Source organism: Urocitellus parryii, chromosome Y (assembly GCF_045843805.1).
Source record: "Urocitellus parryii isolate mUroPar1 chromosome Y, mUroPar1.hap1, whole genome shotgun sequence".
Taxonomy (NCBI): Eukaryota; Metazoa; Chordata; class Mammalia; order Rodentia; family Sciuridae; genus Urocitellus; species Urocitellus parryii.
In genome coordinates, this window is record NC_135548.1 from 20773046 (window position 1) to 20794482 (window position 21437).

Genomic DNA, 21437 nt, shown 5'->3' on the forward strand with positions numbered 1-21437 from the left:
GATTTTGCTTACCATCTTATCCCTAGGGTCTTGAGTAGTGCAAGAAAGAGAACAGGCACTCAATAAACATTTGATGAATGAATGAGTGCTATGAAAGTTGTTCATAGGGTCTTAACTGCTACTGCCATTGAGATAGACACCTGTTCACCAGAAACAGAGAAGTTACACAATGTAAAAAATGGGTCAGTTTTGGTGTTAGACAAATAAGAGGCTAGATTCCCCCATCTGAAACTTACTTTACTGTTTCAATTAGTAAAGTAAGTAAAGTGAAAGTAAAATAAGTATAATTCATATAATTAGGTTTGATTATATATAAACCCCCCAAACAACTTCTTTGAATATGTTCAATGTTTAGTTCTCCATCATGGAAAAGACTGGAGGAGGGCAGCTCAGGGATGGTGTAACAGCTTCACAATGTTTATGGACTCACATTGTTACCACTCTATTCCAACATCTCAGTGTGTGACTTTCATTTTTACAGTTATATCATGACCCAAGATGGCTTCTGAGCTTCAGCCATCACATCTGCATTGCAAGAAGAAATACATGGAAAAGGCAAAATGGCAAAACAGAATCCCCTTTCAGACATGCCAGATTTCTTTAAATAGCCTTCCCTCAAATCCCCTCACAACACTACCACTTATATTTTGTGGTCCAGAAATCTGTCATATAGCTAAAACTTGTTGCAAAGAAGACTGGGAAATGTGGTCTTTTCATCCTTCTGCCAATGTGCCCAGTTGAAAATCCACATTCTATTACTAGAAAAAATGGGGAGAAATGCCTGTGTGGATAAATAACTTGAAATTTCTTGAATAGAGATTTAATATAATAGGTAAAGCACCAACATGCTCCAAAAAATGATCATAACCAAATATGTTGACTGAAAGAAATTTCTGCCAGCTGATACACTTAATTAGTTTAACTATCATATCCCTTTGATTATGTTGATACCAACACACTGACAAAGTGATAAGAATAGCTGTTTATTAAATGCTTTTTAGGTGTGGACTTCATGATGGCATTATACATGTATTATTTCAATTAAATTTCACAATAGCTTCTTAGGTAAGTATAAACATTTTATAAAAGAAGAGCCTGAGATCTCAATAATCAGCACAAGTTTAAACAGAAGTAGAATTCTAAGAGTCAACTCTCAAATCTGATTCTACATGATGCTTTAATCCTTCCAATATAATATTAAAGAGAACAAATTATAAACAATATTTTAAAACAATAATTCTACCATCTCAGAAGATACAGTCCATTTTGCATATCGCATTCACATAATTATTCAATATATTGTTGCAATTAAATGAGCATACATCATTTTGCCCTCTGCTGTTTTCACTTTATGAAATATCATAAACAATTTCCAGGTTTTGCATTTTCCTAATTACTTTCCTTTTGATATCACATCATTAATCTGCTGCTCTGGAGTGGACGTTTAGATCCCAAATTTTTGCTAACATAAATGGCACGCATTAACATCTTTGCATTTCTTTTCATCTTTATTATTTCTTACAAAACTTTTATATGTGAGTTGGGCATGGTGGTACATGCCTATAATCCCAGCTATGCAGAAGGCTGAGACAGGAGGATTGCAAATTGGAGGCCAGCCTGGGCAATTTAGAAAGACCTGGTTTCAAAAGAAAATAAAAAGGGCTGGGAATGTTGCTCAGTGGTAGAGTGCTTGCCTAGCATGCATAAGACTTGGATTCAATCCTCATTACTGAAAAAAATTTACATAGGGAAATAATGGCTTAAAATATATAACCATGCTTATTGTACTCACATTGCAATGTTATGTTCCAAAATATTGTACCAATTTACATTGCCACCTTTAACACAGGAGCAGTGCACACTTCATGTTACCAGCAGTGGATAGTGTTTATATAAAGAGCTATAGAGAGTTAAAAAGGCAAAATTATATTGTTATGCATGTATGAATATGTAACAAAAAAATCCCATTCCTATGTACAACTCTAATGCACAATAAAAAAAAAAGTAGAAAAATATCAAGACCAGGCACATAAGAATTTTGAATGGGATTCAAAAATATTTTGTAGGTTATGTTATGGACTGAATATGTGTCAGAAGGAGAAACAGGGAGTAAAAATAGGTTTATTGGGTATTAAGTAATGTTACTAATCATTATTTAAACAAAATGGTCATCACACGAAGAAGAGGTCTACAAGCATGTGGGCAAAAGTGTAGAGAAAATATTACCAATGTACAGTAAGCATTATTCAATAAAATATACCTATTTGGAAAAAGAAAAAAAATGAGATGCTTACATTGCATGTATTGTACCATACACAAGAATCTAATGCCCTTTTGTCTTTCAAAACATTAACATTTTGGAGGAGTCCAGGCAAGATGCTTTGTAAGTCATCCTGCACTGTGTATCTATAAGTGGTCCTATACTTTGAAAAAGTCTGATTGTTTCTTCATGTTTAGATTCAGGCTAGTGTGTGTTGTATTTGCAAGAAGAGCATATAGGCGATGTTGTTCTTTTCTCAAGTGCATCACATCAGGTCAAATGTGATGAGGTTAGACTGCCACTTATTAGTGATGCTTCTTTTGGTCATTTGGTTAAGATGATGCATATACTTTTTTTTTTTCTTTTGTACCAGGGATTGAACCCAAGGGTGTTTAACCACAGAGCCACATCAAAACCCTTTCCATGGTTTTTTTTTTTTTTAACTTATTATTAATTTTGAGTCTCGCTAAGTTGTTCAGGGCCTTGCTAAGTTGCTGAGGGTCGCTTTGAACTCATGATTCTCCAGCCTCAGTTTCCCAAGTTGCTGGGATTACAGGTGTGAGCCACCGCTCTGAGCAGTGCATATACCTTTAAGTTAGGACACACACACACACACACACACACACACACACACACACACGCAGTGTTCACATTCCTTGGGGCAAAGGATCAGACAAAACTCAGAGTGCGCACCAGGAAGCAGTCGTTTTCCCGGTTTGGGGGAGGGGGACCAGGGGGCCAGCCCTACCACGCCCACCTTCCTGCCCGCCTGCGCCTCTTTGCTTAGAAAATCATTTCTCAGAACCAGAGAGCCCCTACTCCCACGCGCCCAAATCTTTTCCCAGTAGCTTGCGTGCGCCTACGCAGACCCTCCGCCAAGCTCCTTTACAGAGCCCGACCGCTTCTTTCTCCAGCTCTCTTCCAGTCTCTTCTCAGCTCCAGTTTTTCCCTAAGGGGTCATCACAGGGCGCCAAATGCGCGCCCGCGGGAAGGCCCGGGGTGGGGCGTGGCGAGGCGCGGCACGTCAGTGGCCTTCCGGGCGGAAGTCCGCAGCCTCCCAAGCCTCTGTTTGGCTTTCAGGCTGGCGCCTATCTCGGCCCCCGCGCCAGTTTCCGGCTGGTTGGCGCGGAATCGGGAGACTGCGGAACTATACCGCCTGTGCACGGTGAGGACTGCGAACTGGGGGCAAGCGGTGAGGGACGACTCCGCACTCAGAGCACTGGTTGGGAGTGTGGGGACAGCAGCATGATTGCGTGTGGTGGTGGTGGTGGTGGTGGGGTTTTTGCTTTATTTCTTCCGAAGGAGGCGTGCGCCGGGTTCGCTGCGGGTCTGCTTTGGCTCAGACCTTGTGGTTCAGGGCGGGGGCCTTTCGGGTGTCAGAACCAGCATTCTAGTAGGGCGGCTTGTAAATCCGAGCCACCCGTTGCAGGGTTTTCTGTTTGGGAGACTGTCACATCTCTGTCAGCAAGTGACCCCTTTTAAAAATTCCTTTGGTAAGTCATGCCCACGTGTGGGAACAACTTCAGCAAGACAGGGTCGGTGGGGCACTGGCCTGATTGAGGGTATTTCACTTCTCCCACCCGCTTGAGGACTACACAGAAGATATTTGCCCCTCCCTTGCTAGAAACTCCCGGAAAATTGTTACACTTTCTAACTAGGCAGGAGAGAAAGCTGCAAGTGCTGACACCATATACAAATGCGTTTTGTCTTTTTAGTAATGGATTTCTATTTTATGCATTAACACTTTTTCTTTCAAATTATTCTATGGAAAGTTCTTCAAGTGCTGCTATTTTTTAGCGTTCAAATCTAATCATTTTGGCGAAGTTCCTAAAAATACATCAATTCAGCATTTCGGGTACATTGTATATCACTCAGTTTGTCAGTGGTAATCTTTTATTTCCAAAAATAGAATACAAAAGTGCAAATAGATTCGTCTGATTTCTGATTTTTGAACAGTGTTCAACTAAAATGTGACTTAACTTCCATGAACTTCTAACATAAAATCAGATGCTTCACTTTTTTAGCCCAAGCATCTCCTGTCACTCAAATACATCACCATTAATGAGAACTTGCTTCCTAATCAGCTTCCTTTGCATTCAGCTAGTTGTAAATCACAGATTTCAATTTGTTCTTTAGCCGTTCGTTTTTTAAGACAATTTATTTTGGAGAGTCGACTAGCCTGGATTACAAATGGGATATGGGATGTGAGTATCTGAACAGTCTTTGCAGCCTTCTATCAGTGATTTGCCACTAAGCCCTTTCTTCACCCTAAAAACTGTATGCCATCCATGAACATTAAGAAATCACTCTCTGGAGGATACTGTGCAATCTTGAGACCCCTCTTAAGTCATGATGTTGATTAAGTACTTGCTGAGAACTTGTGACTAGAATTTTTCCTTTAGAGCAGACTGAAAGATTGTTACCTGAAAGACTTCTTTTGCAAGCTAGTGTCTTGGCCTGCTTTTGGGGAGGATGGAGGTACTCCAGATAGTAATTTTAAAACAAATATTTAAGTCTTTGTAAATGGATTTTTTTCATGCTTATTCCTTTATTTACTAGTTACTTACATGAAGCATTAGAGACATGTTCCAAAAAGGGAAATCTGGATTTTGTTTCTTTTAAATGTTAGCAGGTGGAGCACCTTGACAATAGCAGTGAAAAGTTGAAATATCTATAACTATTTTTATGGATGAAAAGAGATCAAGGGGAGTTTAGTGATCAAAAAAGTGGGTATAATGGTTCATTTGTAAATATTTATTATGTACATACCAGGCATAGGTATTCTGCCAGGCTCTGATGATGGGTAGACTAGGCATGGTTTCTGTCCTCATGAGTTGAGATGAATTTCCAGTTATATGCAGTGCTGTGTTGAATCTTCCCTGAGGAAACTGCTTTGCTTTATTTTTGCTCTCTGAAACTAGACTATGTATGTGGGAGTATATGTATGTGTATTTGACTGCCCTGCATCTACACAAAGAGAAACAAATATAAACATTAAATTAGTTTATGTTGCTAAGTACAAATGAAGATAGCCATCCTCATGTAATCCTTGCAGCTTTATGAAGTAGACAGATGTGGTTTATTTCCATTTCACAGGACCCTCAGGTTCTGCATTAGTCAGAGTGCTTTGGTGTAAGCTGAAGGAACCAACTCTAGCTAATTTAAACTGAAAAGGAATTTATTAGAATTCCATAGCATTTGCACAAATCCTGAAGGACTGGAAATCTGGTCTTCAGGTTGCTTAGCCAGAAACAGTGATTAAAATTGTGCCACAAAACTGGGCCACTAAGGAGGTCATTACCAACCATGACTAAATACTTGATGCTAGATCTTGTACCTTGGGACATTGGTGGCACTGTTGCTTTACATTCTCAATCTTCCTGCAGCTCTTGCTACTTCTAGAATCTTCCTTAAGTCCATATATCTCTTATTGGGACATTAGCCACTGGGCAGGTTTTTCTAATCATTAGAGCTTATTTTAATGCCCTAGCTCCAGCTGCAAGAGTGTTTGGGAAAGGGAACTTTCAGCTTGTATAGGCATAGGCTCTGTGAACCCATGGGACTTAAAGTGTGTGTGTGTGTGGGGGGGGGCGTGGGGGGGGGTTCCACAGATTGTTTCAGATGCTGGGCAGCTTCAAATAAAACAGCTGTCCACTGCTGAACTGGTTAACTTGTCTCATATTACCTACTAAATGGCAGAGCTGGGATGTGCTACATCTTAATTTCTCAGTTGTACTGCTCACTTTACACTCATGTCAAACTTACCTTCTGCACTGATTTTCTCTTGATTCCTGAGTACACCTTGGATTTGAATACCTTTGTAGTTTGTCTCACACCTCTTCCTCTGTTTGTTCCACTTTTTACCCTGTTCTGTGCTGGTGAAATTCTTTCTAGGCTTGTATTGGAGACCTCCCCTATGAAAACTGACCTGATTTCTCACGGAAAATTAATGGTTCTCTTCTCTACATTTCCTTGTCTGCTGTTCTTACCTCTTCTATGGCACTATATTTATATTATGATGGTAGTCTCAGGGTCTTTTGCTTTACTTGACTGTGAACCTCTTGAGGCTACAGGCAGCTCTGTCTTATTTGTAATTGTACCACAAACCCTGTGTAGTGGAGCAGTGTTTGCTGTGGAGTAAGTCCATTTGAAGACCTTTAGATTTTGTCAGATGTCAAGGGAGTCTTAAAGGGAATAAATATACTGCGGCTAGCTTTTCAGTCTTATTGATTGTGTTTAATAATCTCTGAAACCTTTTCGTGTAAGCCTACTCAAAAATTTTAAGTCATTTGACTTATACCCAAGATTTTGTGACTGTCATCATTAAGTACCCACATTACTTAATGCCTTTCCAAAAATGGATTTAAAAGTCAAATGTGAAAGTCAAACAATAGGCTAAGATGTTATAGAGATTCCATTTACAGGAAGCTAAAAAAATAAGATTCTCTAATTATACTTGACCTTTAAGATATAATTTTCAACAGTTTATTGCCAGTATTTGGTACATGTTCTTTAGAGTGTTTCTTATACTTCAAACAGTCAAACAACTTAGTGTTGTTATGAATATGCCATTGGGGTTGGAGCTTTTAAGATGCCTCTTTATCAATACATCTCCATTTTTGTGCCTACTCATTTTAATAAATTAGCATGGAATATAGTAGATGGCTGCTGAGCCTAAACTTATGGCTGGCAGGCAGCACTGTCATCTTGATTTGATTATTCATCAGCTGTTATCTGTGGATGAATTCATTTCAGTATGTGTGTGGGGTGGTCAGTTTGTAATGACCAAAAGCATGAAGAGTTAAAAAGTTGAATGAGTGAATGCTGAGGCCCTCTGGTATTTCAATCAGTTTTGACAAAATATATTTTAACCTTGGTAATGTGTTATTATTAACCTATAATATCATGGTCCACTGAGGTCTTGAAGTCAGTGATAGAATTAATAAGATGGTTCCTTAGAACCATCTTTGTTTTTGTTGTTGTTTTGTTGTCCTCTAATCCTGTCATGACGTTTCAGTACCACTATGAACTTTTTTTTAAAATATTTTTTTTTTAGTTTTCAATGGCTCTTTATTTATATGTGGAGCTGAGAATCAGCCCTGTACCTCACACATGCTAGGCAAGTGCTTTACCACTGAGCCATGACCTCAGCTCACCACTATGAACTTTAAAAAAAAAAAAAATTCCACTTTTTTTTTTTTTAGTTTTAGATGGACACTTTATTTATTTTTTATGTGGTGCTGAGGATCAAACCCAGTGCTTCACACGTGCTAGGCAAGTGCTCTACCACTGAGTTACACCCCCAGCCCAAGAATAATTCCACTTTTAATGTTTTTACTTTTGCATCTTTATATGGTATCATCTTGTATTAGAATTATGGTACCATCTTTGTTAAATACCCCCAGTCTCTAATGTATTTCTCTTTGAAATTCCAGGTACTTTATCTGAACTTCTATTAGGGCATGTGTTCTACATATTCTTTAAGATCCAATTGCTACTTATCTCCTACATTAGATTGTAGGTAGGGTAAACACAAAGACCATATTTTTTGATCTTTTAGTCCATCATAGCACCTAGAATTTTGCAAAGAACAGATCCTTCTTAAAGACTTTCAAATATTGATTAATAGGAAGCAAAATGAATTGTTCTTTTATGACCTACTGGATTATTTGTGGCCTGTCATTTCCAATGGAAAGGCTGTGGACTAGCTAACAGCTAATATTTCTGTAGGGTATCAGTTGGCTTTGAGACTTTACTTTTTTTTGTGGAAAAAATTAACATTGGCTTCAGTTGTAACAGGATCTTAGAGAAGATTTTTGAAGAACTACAGGATCTGCATATTTGGCCATGAGCTTTGTGAATTATTTTACATTATAATATTTAATTTAATATTACATATAATAAAATTGCATATTATTGTTGACTAGAAGTGTTCTTCATTTTTTTTGGGGGGGGTACTGGGGATTGAACTCAGGGGCACTTTACCACTGAGCTACATCCCCCAGCCCTTTTTATTTTGAGACAGAGTCTCATGAAGTTGCTTAGAGCCTTACTAAGTTGCTGAGGCTGGCCTTGAGCTTGCAATTCTTCTGTCTCAGCCTCTCTAGTCACTGGGATTACAGGCATGCACCACCATGCCTGGCTGTGATTTTGTAACATCTCCTATACCTTTCTGTTTTTATCACCTGTGTCAGATTCAGGAAGTTTTGTAACTTCTCGGGCTCGTCGAGAAAAAAAGTCAATGAAAGGTCGCCAAGAAGCTCTAGAAAGACTGAAAAAGGCTAAAGCCGGTGAGAAGTATAAATAAGAAGTAACCATTTTTCTTCCTGTACTTTATCTAATTTATAGCCTGCTGGTAGTGTGTGTCACCTCTGTAACTGTATTAGTCATCTTTTTGTCCCAGTGACCAAAAGACCTGACAGGAACAACATAGAGGAGGAAAAGTTTGCTTTGGCTCACTGTTTCAGAGATTGAATTCATAGTTGGCCAATTCCATAGCTCTTGGGCTATGGAGAGAGGCAGAACATCGTGGCATAAAGGCATGGCAGAGAAAAAGCAGCTCAGAATATGGCAATGGGGGGAAGGAGGGAGGGAGGGAGGGAGGGAGGGAGAGAGAGAGATATTGATTGATTGATTTCTGCTCACCAAGGACAAAATATAAACCCCAAAGGCACACCCCAGTGACCTACCTCCTATAGCCACACCTTATCTGCCTATAGTTAATGCCCAGTCAATCGATCCACCGATCAGGTTAAGGCTTTTATAACCTAATCATTTCACCTCTGAACATTCTTGCATTGTCTCACACATGAGCTTTTGGGGCATACCGTATACCTAAATTGTAACCTGCTTGAAATAATACTTTCCCAGAATAGCTTCAGTTGAGGACTGAATACAAGTCATTAGTAACAAAGCAAAACTACAAAACACCCTTTGACTTTTATAAAGTTGTTTTAGGGTTTACAAAGTGATTTCACACATATTTGAGCACCAAAGAAGAAATCACATGGATTTAGAAATATTCGTGTATTTCTAAATACTAATTTAATTTAATAGTAATTATGAGGTAGATTTATAGATTATGGAGAGTACTCATTCCTTAAAAGTTCCTGTAAGGCACTTTACAGATGAGTTTAAAATTCCAAAATTAAAGTAGTTATATCTATACTTTCCTTATTTGGTGTGCTGTGTCTCTGCTAGGTCCTTTGGCTTCGCTGGGGGAACTGAGCGGTGCTTTAACTTTAAAGTCTTTAGCAGCCTAGTTAAGTACCTTCTCCTTGGACAGTATTGTTTTAATTTGCAAGGGAATGGAGACTTGGACCTTACTTCTGCAATGTCCTGCTTGTAAGATTGAATGTAATACACTTTTGGTGGTTTTCCTCTGCTCATTATTTTTGTCCTGTAGGCAAAAAGTAAAGTGATTACCATCTATATATCATTGTTTAGCTTTACCTTCAGCACTCTTTCTTAACTGCCAAGGCTAGAAAGTGATTAATGCTAGAAAATAATAATACCTAACTTTATTTTTCAGCTGACACTATTATAAGTGATTTTACTAATATGTTTATTCATTTAATCCATCTAGTAACCATATATAAATTAGATACTATGACTAACAACAGTTTGAGGTGAGGGCACAGAAATTCAGTGAGATCACATGGCAGATCCTTTATTTAGACCCAGGCAGTCTGGTTTTGGAATATGCACATTTCACTATGGCATTTACTGTACTGGGCAATTAAGCAAATAGAAGAGGATTTTTGCCACGTGGCTGGCACCATTTGTTCAAGTTAAGGGAGGCAATCAGATAATAAAACGTTGCTAAAAGAATTAGAGTGAAGCAAAAGTAAAGCATTTTTAATGTAGGTTTTGTGGGGCATTTCTGATGTTGGCACAATTTGGCTGATTTCTCTTTAAACACTGTGATATTAATTGTATGGCTCTAAGAATTCATGCTGAACAGTAGCAATACTGTTTTTAAAGATAGAGTCTGCTGGGCTTGGAATGTTGCTCAGTGGTAGAGTGTATATATATATATATATATATATATATATATATATATATATATACACACACATACACAAGGGCCTGGGGTTGTGGCTCAGTGGTAGAGCGCTTGCTTAGTGCGTGTGGGGCCCTGGGTTTGACCCTTAGCACCACATATAAAATAAATAAATAATAAATAAAACAAAGGTATTGTGTCCACTGCAACTAAAAAATATTGAAAAAATAAAGAGTCAAAAGAACTTTTTATTCAAAATGATTTTTTTAAATATTTATTTTTTAGTTGTAGGTGGACACAATATCTTTATTTTATTTTTATGTGGTGCTGAGGATCAAACCCAGTGCTCCACACATGCCAGGAGAGTGCTCAACCTCTGAGCCACACCCCAGCCCCCAAAATGATTTTTAAAAATAGTTTTCTTAGCCAGGTGCAGTGGTGCATGCCTATAATCCCAGCAACTTGGGAGGCTGAGGCAGGAGGATCACAAGGTTGAGGCCAGCCTAAGCAACTTAGTGAGACACTATCTCAAAAAATAAAAAGGCTGGGGCTGGGGCTCAGTGGCAGAGCACTTGCCTAGCATGTGTGAGGCACTAGATTTGATCCTTAGCACTGCATACAAAAATAAAATAAAGTCATGCTGTCCATCTACAACTACAAAGGAAAACAAAAAGGACTGAGGATTTAGCTCAATGGTAAAGCACCCCTGAATTCAATCCTCAGTATCAAAAAGAGAAAGTTTTCTAGGATCTTCTTAATATTATATAAATCAACTGGGCACAGTGGCACCTGCCTATGGTCTCAATGACTCAGGAGGCTGAGGCAGGAGGATCACAAATTCAAGGCCAACCTCAGAAACTTAGCAAGACTCTATCTCAATATAAAAAGTAAAAGGGTTTGGGGATGTAGCTCAGTGGTAAAGTGCCCCTGGGTTTAATCCCCAGTACCATCCCCTCAAAAATAGTATATAAATCAGTTGGATGTGATGGCACATGCCTATAATCCCAGTGGCTTGGGAGGCTGAGGCAGTAGGATCACGAGTTCAAAGCCAGCCTCAACAATGGCAAGGTGCAAATCAATCCAGTGAGACCCTGTCTCTAAATAAAATATAAAAAAGGGTTGGGGATATGGCTCAGTGGTCAAGTGCCCCTGAGTTCAATCCCCGGTACCCCCCCCAAATAGCATATAAATCAATTATTTAAATAAAAAACAACAGTATGCCTTCAACCAACAATAATAATTATGCCAGCCTCCCCTCCCGAAAAAAAAAATCGGTTAATATGATAATATAAATTGGACTAGTTTACATTTGGCTTGTTAATAAGTTTGGTAGAGTAGGTCGTTTTTTATCAAATGGTAAAAGGCCAAATCAGTACCTGCCAGTGATCCCTACAGAGTAAGTTAAAAAAGAGGTGAAACAAAGCCTAGTCCTGTAATCATTATATGCTTTATAGGTGTGGCAGAAATCAGTCAGCTCTGTTCATCAAGCTCTCAAATCTCTGTGTCCCAGGTTTTTCCTAGAGTCTTAGCTCTTCAGGTAGAGTTAGTCATCTCCCCTGATATCCTATTTGAAAAATGCAGAACTCTTGAGAGAAGGCGGATATTTTTCATGAGATATCTATGAAATCTTCCTAACCAGCTCACCAGATTCTCATTTGGGGTGTATGTGGCCCATTACCATGGACAGTGGCAGCAATGGTGCACTTCTGTTATTTTGTGCAGAGGTATTCTGCTTTAGTTGTACCATGGTACTATGACCCTTTGACAGGCAGCTAGTGTGGCTACTTTCTCTGGACTTGCCTTTCAAACAGCTCAGCATATAAATCCCTGTGCAGTTTCAAAACCTGAGAGTGGTGGAGGATCAGTGGTGAAGCAAAGAGCGAACACTCAAAAGCCTTTTCTTGTTTGCTTATAGAAGAATATGCTTGTTTTGCCAAATTTTTGTAGGGGGCTGGATGAGGGAGATTTTCTTTTGCATTTTATTTAGTCAAACAGGTATTAAAATTGTTGTCTATTTGTAGAACATCCATCAGTAGTGGAGAAAGAGGTGGTATGCCTTACAGGTTTGCTAAGTATAGGAGCAACCAGTCTAGAAATTACAAGTGAATAATCCCCAAGGCAGCTAATGAAGAATTGGCTATAATTCAGTTTGTTTTTTATGAAGTAGATGAGTAATTGATGGTGTGACAAGTATATTATGCTAATGGAATCATTTAATATCTTATGTTAACACCCACCTAAACGGAATACTAAGTTAATTGATGTCTATTTAAGGAAAACCCTGTAGTGGTGTTGAATGTCAGAACTCATGATTTGGTTGCAGCTTCTCCATCAGGCTGCCATTCCAGTTTCAATTTGACAATTTTTTTTTTCATAAGAATTGTTTAACACTTTCACTCCATTTGAAGCTTTTTCTCAAACTTGTATAATGGCAGATCGAGGACTTCACAAGTGTTTATGAAGAAGTTGATGAAGATCAGTATTCGAAGCTGGTTCAGGCACGGCAGGATGATGACTGGATTGTGGATGATGGTATGTAGGAGGAAATTACCTGCCAGGCACTGTGTTAGTTGCTTTTTGTAGGTTTTCATGTGGAGTTTCTACTTTGCCTGGGTGGAGGGAAGGCATTGTTAGAATCATACCTTTGGTTTGGATCATTTTTAGTTATTTGAGGATGAGGAAGCAGAACAATAAGAAGTTGATTTGGCAACATTTTGGAAAATCAAGGCACATACCTCAAGTTATAGTAAAAATCATCCAGGAAACGACTCTGTGGGAATTGTGAAGATGCATGAGACCCTGCATTCAACCCCCAACACCAAAGTGGGGAAGGGTGAATTGGGAGGAGGGTGAATTGGAGTGAATTGTTTCTGTGGGGCCAAAACACAGCATCTGAATTAAGGGACAGAGGTTGAGGTTCTCTTTTCTCCTTTGCAACTGTGTGACTGTGGCCAAGTTACTTAATGCCACTGAGCCACAAGTTTTTATTTTATAAATGGAGATAAGAAAACTATCTCCCTGATTGCTGCAAGGAGCACATGAAGTTTTAGGTATGAGAGGTAATATGAGCAATGGAAAGTACTGTAAAAGCTGGTTCTTTTCTACTGTTCTTCTGTCCCTTGTATAAAGCTTCCTGCTTATGTGATTGCTGACCACAGGAAGGAGATATAGACTGTGTCTGTGATTATGTTTCTATTTCTGTAATAGAGCTCAGCTATATTCTAATTTTCCCATGTAGTCTAGGGTGCCTTTCTGGGCTTTTAAAAAATTCTTCTGGTAGAGTAAAATACCTGTGAAGCAAGCTTTTGTGGCTAAGTTTTTGATCCTGTGGGACCAGATCATTTCCCTGTTTCACCTAGCTAGGTATAGTATATATTTGTTTTTTTTTTTTTTTTTTTTTTAACATTTATTTATTAGTTCTTGGCGGACACACATCTTTGTTGGTATGTGGTGCTGAGGATCGAACCCGGGCCGCACGCATGCCAGGCGAGCGCGCTACCGCTTGAGCCACATCCCCAGCCCTATATTTGGTTTTGATGCCACATCTGCTGTGTGGATGACCTGCCTTGTCTGAGACCTGTTTGAATAGGATTCTGCTGCACTTATAAATGGAACAGACTAGGAGAACGTCTGAGTGGGTACAAAAGTATTCTTTTTGCCATGGCTAAAATATTGTTGGTGACTTGTGAAAACTTGATCCCAATATTAAATTTTGTTCCTGCAGATGGTATTGGTTATGTGGAAGACGGCCGAGAGATTTTTGATGATGATCTTGAAGATAATGCTCTTGATACCAGTGAGAAAGGTACCTACAAGAGAATGTCATTTTGAGATTTGAAGAATTGTCTAAACTTTTAAGATGACTTGGTATTCTGAAACAGTCTCCTTTTGAGGGAGAAGAACCTACACAATTATTTTTAGATAGAGTATATGTTCTGACAGTGAGAGAATCACAGTTGTGTAGAAAATTAAATGTAAGAAATAAAAACAGTACCAGAAAGTATGAAATTTTTATTCCTATGGTCAGTTTAGAGTTGTTGATATTGAGGACTGCCATAGTAAGTGATGTGTTTTAATTCCTACTGAAATGATGAACTCAGAATTTTAGCTCTTCAGTAATTGTACAGTACGATAATAAAGTTTAGAACTAGTGTAATCAGCTTGCTTTGTTTAATTGAAATTTAAAATGATATGAATGAATGTGTTAAATTTTCTTAACTGTACAATCTTGGCATTTTTTTTTCAGGTAAACAAGCCAGATTTAGTTCTGTAAAATGAGAATGGGAAATACTCCTTGGTTTTTTTTTTTTTTTTTTTTTTTTGGTTTAGTTTGTTAATTGGTCTTCTACCACCAAGTGATAGATCAGGGGTCAGCAAACTATGGCTTAATTTTTTTGGGAAAAAAAAAAAAACAAAAACACTTCATTGAGATATAACTCACATGCTGTGTAATTCACTCATTTAAAGTATAAAATTCATCACAGAATTGTGCAGCTATCACCATAGGTTATTTTAGAACATTCTCCATTAACAGCCCCCCCCCAAAATCATCAAATCATATCTGTTTTTATACAGCCATTGAGCTAAGGAAAGGTTTTTATGTTTCTAAAGTGCGTGTGTGTGTTTGGAGATTGAACCCAGGGCCTTGTGCATGGGAGGCAAACACTCTACTAACTGAACTATATCCCCAGCCCCCAAAGTGTGTTTTTTGAAAAAACGATAAATATAAAGAATACATAATCATGTTACAGAATCCTATTTGGCCACAAAGCCTTACGTCTCTGCTATCATGCTCTTACAGAGGGAGTGGACTCTCATTTGCACATTAATGTTTCGCAACATTTGTTTCCTCTCCCCTTTCCAACCACTGACACAGACTAATTGTTGGTGAAATTTTTGAACTTCAGAAGTCCCTTTCTAAGAATAAAGGCTCTCATCTGCTTAACCACCGTACCATTATCATTTATCATTGTCTATAGTAATATGTGTCCAGTTTGCTAAGTAAGGTCTTTTGCAGCTTTTTTTTTTTTTTTTTGCAGTATTGGAAATTGACCCTGCGCTTGCTTCGCATACACAAGGCCCTGAATTCATGCCCTCTGTAAAGAGCATTCCATTCCCTTAGTGTTGATAATAAATTTGATCTCCTGGTTAAGATGATATGTCAGATTTCTTCTAAAGCTACCTTTCCCCCTTTATGATTAATGCAAATAAGTGGTGATAATTTGAGACCATGTGTATATCCCATTTTCCCATGAATTTTCACCCAGTGCTTTCAGCATCTGTTGATGATTCTCTCCTTTTAAATTTTATTCTATTATTTTTGAGATAGAGTCTTGCTACGTTGCCCAGGCTGGCCTTGAACTTCTAGGGTCAGGTGATCTTCGTGCTTAAGCCTCCTTAGTGGCTGGATCTACAGGTGCATGCCACTGCACTCAGCTTCTTTCCTTTTTAAAATTATCAATTCAAACTCATGGGTTTCTAGAAAATTTACTGTTATAATTCAGTGCTACCATTTCTCCTTTCAGTGTTCAAATTATCCCAGATTTAGCTGGTAGGAGTGAAACCCCTTTTAGTTGGTGCCTGCATCGTTTTGATGTTATCCAATCAGTCTGAGCATTTCCTAGCTATCAGGGCTGAGAAGATGTTCAAAGTTTACCTTGTACTCCTCCTGTACCAGACTTGGAATCAACTGTTTCTAGCCACCATCTGGTTCCTTTCATGGGGAATATTATTCAGATCTGGGAGAAGGATGTGTTTATTGCTCTTGGGGTATGATGGTTTCTAGCTTCTAGGCCCTTTTGGTGAACAGAACTAGGAAATTATGTATGTTTTGAATTCATACTGATAAATTTTATCCCAGTCCAATACTACTGAATTCATCTTCTCAATTCATATTTTTACACTTTCAATGAAAATCCTTGTTTTCTGAAATATACACAGTTGATTTAGAATTACTAAACCAACAACCTTTCTGTTTATTTTAAGGTACATTTTTTAGTTATAGGTGGACACAATATATTTTATTTTGAGGATCAAACCCAGTGCCTTATGCGTGCTAGGCAAGCACTCTACCTCTGAGCCATAACCCCAGCCCTCTATTAACAACCTTTCTAAGTAAAGTTTATGATTTCTTTGCAATTTTACTTGTTCTTGGCGTATATCCCTCTAAAGATTTATTGTGAGGGTTTATAGGTTCATTTGTTTTTGTATTCGAATTTTTAAAAGTCTTTGACTTTTTACAATATTATAAAATAACTGTATAATGTCAAAATCAAAATGATATCAAGAGATATATGCAGAAAAGTCTTGCTCTTATTCCTATGCCTTCTGACTTATTTCTACCCATCTGTATAAATAACCATTTTAAGTAATTTCTGGTTTATCTTTCCTTTATTCACAGTTATTAAAAAAAAACATATGTTTGGTTTTCCCTCAGAGGGGATGTTATTTATTCACTCATCCATCCATTAGAGTATGAATGGACCAATTTCTGCCAAACTGTAGTGTAGAAACTCTATACACTGGGACCCTTTTGTAGAATTGTGGCGAATTGTGTATTTGTAGTTTATATGCATCCTGGAAGATAGAATGAACCCATTTACTGTATTATGTCCCAGAATCAAGGATACCTGTGTTATGGCTATATTTTTAATTATATCAACTTGACATAATCCCGAACACCTATGTAGATTTTAGTTTTGGTCAGCTGTAAATTAGGATGTTGGACTGGTTAAGGAGCTTCTCAAAGAAAGGACCCATGTCCCACTCACTCCAGGGCTGATCACAGCAGCAGACATGAAAGAAGTATGCAGTATTTGTTGAATAAATGAGCCACCACTGTTTCTTTTCATATTGTTATCTGTTTTGGCAATACATTAGTAAAGAGAATGAGTTGATATTCTGGAAGACAGCTAGTCTTAGAAATTTTTATTTCATGCTTTGCCACTGCCATTCACCCACAAATCCCCAATGTTTCAGTGAACCTCACTAAGAGCCCATGTAAGGTCACAAGATATTATGAAGGCAAACAGAATTCTGAAATCCATTTTAAAAATTTACAAGAAATTGTAGTTTTGAGTATAAAGTCAGCTCCTTATGGTGTGAATCCAGTCCCTGGCATGCTGTTTTCAAATAGAGAAAAATATTGGTCAAGTCCAAATGAAGAAAAATAACTGGAAAAGCACAATAAAACAAACACTAATTGTGGATTTCTGCATACTAAACTGTGTGTGTGGGGGCGGTTGCTGGGGATTGAACCCAGGGCCTTGTGCATGCAAGGCAAGCACTCTACCAACTGACCTATATCCCCATATCCCCAGCCCCCTTGCATACTAAACATTTTATCCATTAAGTATATTCTGTATTCAAACTGCTCCAGTTGGTCTCAATAAAGATACAAGTTCCTTCATGCAATTCTCTGGTCTCACATATTTTACAAATGTCCTGTAAACCTTTTCATAGCCTTGCCATATGAAAAATGCCTGTTTTTATTATGGTAGAATACATATCACAGAATTTACCATGACATTTAGTACATTTGCAGTGTTTGCAGCCATCACCATTATCTAATTTCAGAATATTTTCATTGCCCCAGATGGAAACCCCATACTCATTAAGCAGTCACTCTCTAGTCTTCCTTCCCTCAGCACCTGGCAACCATTAATCTGCTTTCTGCTTCTATGGTTTTGCCTGTTGTGGACGTTTTATATAACTGGGATCATACAATATGTAACCTTTTTTGTCTGGCATCTTTCACTTAGCATAATGTTTTAAAGTTCCTTCCATGCTATAGCATGTATTAGTGCTTTATTCTTTTTTGTGACTGAATAATATTATCTGGATATGTGTTGCCCATTTTGTTTACCCATTCATCAGTTGATGGGCACTGAGTTATCTACCTTTTTAATGCTGCTATGAACATGTATGTTGAAGCTTTTGTTTGAATACCTGTTTTCATTTCTTTTGGATATATACCTAGGAATGGAATTGTGTGTACGTATTTATATTTTCTTTCTTAGACAAAAGATATCATCTATAGATAGTTTTGTAGTTTGCGTTTTTCATTTAAGATATTCTGAAAATCACTTCATACTAGTACTTAACAGATTTTTCTTATTTATGTCTTTATAGTACTCCATTATATTGATATGCTATCATTTATTAAAATAATTATTTTGGGTAGACATTTATTTTCAATAATTTATTATTACAAATAGTGCCATACATCCAGTAACAGTTAAGTTGTTAAGTTGTTCTGTCAAATTACATTTAAAATCAAAGATATGATCTCATGAAGGTTACTAGGATAATATCTTGATTCCAGCTTGGCTTTATCTTTCCTATATCACTTTTTTTTACACAATACTTTTATTTATCAAGTCAATGTTCATTGCCAGTGCTGGAAAGAAAACCACAGATGTGAGTTTCATGGTTTCTGTATATTTTGTCTTTTCCTTTTTGAAATGAATTTAGAATATGATTATACAGATATTAGAAACTTAATTCATATTTAAATAACATTTTCCCAGCTTCACTCACTAAGTTGACTTTAGTTTTCAAATGATTTAAGCACCTCAATGATTAGAATTTGGGACATAGAAAAGAAAGATTGAACAGGAAAACTGAATTGAAAGTGTGTTTAATTTCAGTGACTAGAAGGAATATCATGGAATGAGAATTAAAATGGAGGATGGGAGCTATAAATTTAGAATTTACATATACACAGGTGGTAGTTAAAATCTGAATAGATTTGAGCACTTAGAGTGAATGAAATGAAGATGTAAGGACTGATTGGTTAGGTTCTTCCTTTCATAGTCATGTGTGTGGTCTGGGTGAAAATTTAATGTGCAGGGCTTTCTCATTTTGCCTTCCTTTATAATCTCTAGAAAGCTGTAGATTTGTCTAAGGATGAACTGCTAGGTGACATTCTATAAGATCTGAACACTGAGGTAAGTGATTCTCTGGGAGTTATAAAATGTGCAGGGAACATTGGTTCTAGAAATAATTCAGAAGTTGTATGGAATAGACTTTTGCTAGAATTTAAAAAATGCAAGGACAGTACCACCAAAAGAAATATCCCACAAAAATAAAAAGAAAAATAAAATCTTCCAGTTAGTTTCTTCTCACCATTTTAGGTGAGTGGTTTCTAGCTGTTACAGCTATGCGATTATGTAGATGGGGCTGTGTGGGTGTATGTTGGAAGTAGTAAGAATACACCCAGGAGTCAGTTCTGTGAATGCTCACTGCTTGTGTTCAGTTGCTATAGCATATGTTCCCTAAATAGATTGAAGCCTGTCAGTCTTTAATTCTGAGTGGGAGTGAAGAAAGAGTTAGTGTCCCATTCCTGATAGAACTCAAATAGGCTCACCTACACTGTGAATTTGAAATTTGGCCATTTCTCATAAATTCTAAGTGCTTATTTAAAAGTGTATTTCTTTCTAAATGGCCATAGATCAAAATAATCTAGCATCAACACTATGCAGTCATATGTATCTTGATTGTTTTTAAATGTAATATTCTGGAAGGATAAGTGAAAGACTGCGTTAAATTTTAAAAAGAAAAGAATTGGTGAGGGGTGGATTCAGTATCTATTCAGGTTTTCTAGTGATTTCTGTAGTATTGTTGCTATAGTAACCACAGTGTATGAACATAGATCCTGCGGGGGGCGGGCAGGGAAGGAAAAATGCTTATTGGGTTTCAGTAAGCAAATAAATGCACTTTATCTGTTACGTGGTAAACCAAGCATGGCAGTGAATATCTGTCTTACCCTTCCTTTTAGAAACCTCAAATAACTCTTCCACCTATAATAATACCTAAGAAGAAAAGATCTATTGGAGCTTCTCTGAATCCTTTTGTTGTGTACACCCCCAAGGTAAAGTGTATAGAGATACCCTGTCTTGATTTATGATATTGTTTTAAATTTATGTATTTTTGCTTTTCTATGTGAAGGAAATGCCTTTGAATTCATTTTTGATTTTTTTTTAAATTAGGACTGCCATTCAATATATAGTTTTGTGTATTTCAAAAATAGCATGTGCCTGTTTTTTTCATAGTAAATTTTGTAGTAACTAATACGTGTTTATTATAGGTATTACAACTGTGCTAAATGCAATAATTTTCCTCCTGGAAACAAGTATTTTTTATGTAAATCTAGGTAACAGTAAAATAATTGAAGCTGTTACATTAATAATACATAAAATCTTTTTATAAATGGGAACTGTCATTATCTTTGGTCAGGGTAGGACAGTTACATATTTTTAGTATGCAAGTCTAAGTGACTAAACATTTAAAAATGTTTACAGGCAATTCCTTCAGGAAACACTGCTTCCCCTGTTGCCAGGAAGGAGCTTTCATTAACTCCTGCTCCTCTTAAACGAGCTGAATTTGCTGGTAAGTCTGATGTCAGGCAGAAGTGCAAGGGTGTTGAGCAGTTGTTTTTACAGCAGTAGAGGAAGTGGAGGTATTGTGATGGCAAGTCTAAGTGTGAAAGATTTGGATTTGTAGCACTAAAAGTTAAAAACATCCAATTTGGAGACTAAAGAGAAATACAAGTGTAGGAAAAGGGATGTGCTGATGTTTCAGTGTTGGGTAAACCATTGTGCCCCAGGTACTAGCATGTGACAGGAATATATGCTGATGTCTACAGGTGAGCTGGTGCAGCCAGAGTGTCCGGAAGATGAGTGTGAGTCAGGGGAAATGGAGTTTGAAGATGGTGACTTTGATGAGCCCATGGAAGCTGAGGAGGTGGATATGAAGCCTGTGGCTGCCAAGACTTGGGACCAAGAGAGTGAGCCAGCAGAGAGGATGAAACATAAGGCGGATCCTAGGAAAGAGACCACGTCTTGCTTGTAAGAGCATTTTCTGGTATTTTTTTTCCTGGCAGATAGCACTCTAATTAATCTGTTAGATTTTTTTTGAATTTTTTTTAATATTTATTTTTTAGTTTTTGGTGGACATAACATCTTTGTATGTGGTGCTGAGGATCGAACCCAGGCCGCACGCATGCCAGGCGAGCACGGTACCGCTTAAGCCACATCCCCAGCCCCTCTGTTAGATTTAAAAAAATTTTTTTTTCATTGTAGATGGACACAATACCTTTATTTTATTTATTTATTTTTATGTGGTGCTGAGGATTGAACCCAGTGCCTCACATGTGCTAGGCAAGTGCTCTGCCAC

At 37.6% G+C, this 21437-nt stretch overlaps 1 protein-coding gene across 1 annotated transcript in view; it reads left to right on the forward strand.

Annotated features, from left to right (window-relative positions):
* The first annotated feature begins 498 nt into the window (after window positions 1-498).
* Window positions 499-21437, forward strand: part of LOC144250966 (DNA polymerase alpha catalytic subunit-like) — a 115353-nt gene continuing 94414 nt past the window's right edge. The window contains 11 exon segments of the mRNA XM_077794121.1: window positions 499-555; window positions 3215-3452; window positions 8446-8570; window positions 12698-12794; window positions 13987-14067; window positions 15302-15360; window positions 18642-18680; window positions 19148-19210; window positions 20041-20133; window positions 20564-20651; window positions 20908-21109. Of these exon segments, the coding sequence (XP_077650247.1) occupies window positions 499-555; window positions 3215-3452; window positions 8446-8570; window positions 12698-12794; window positions 13987-14067; window positions 15302-15360; window positions 18642-18680; window positions 19148-19210; window positions 20041-20133; window positions 20564-20651; window positions 20908-21109 (1142 nt within the window).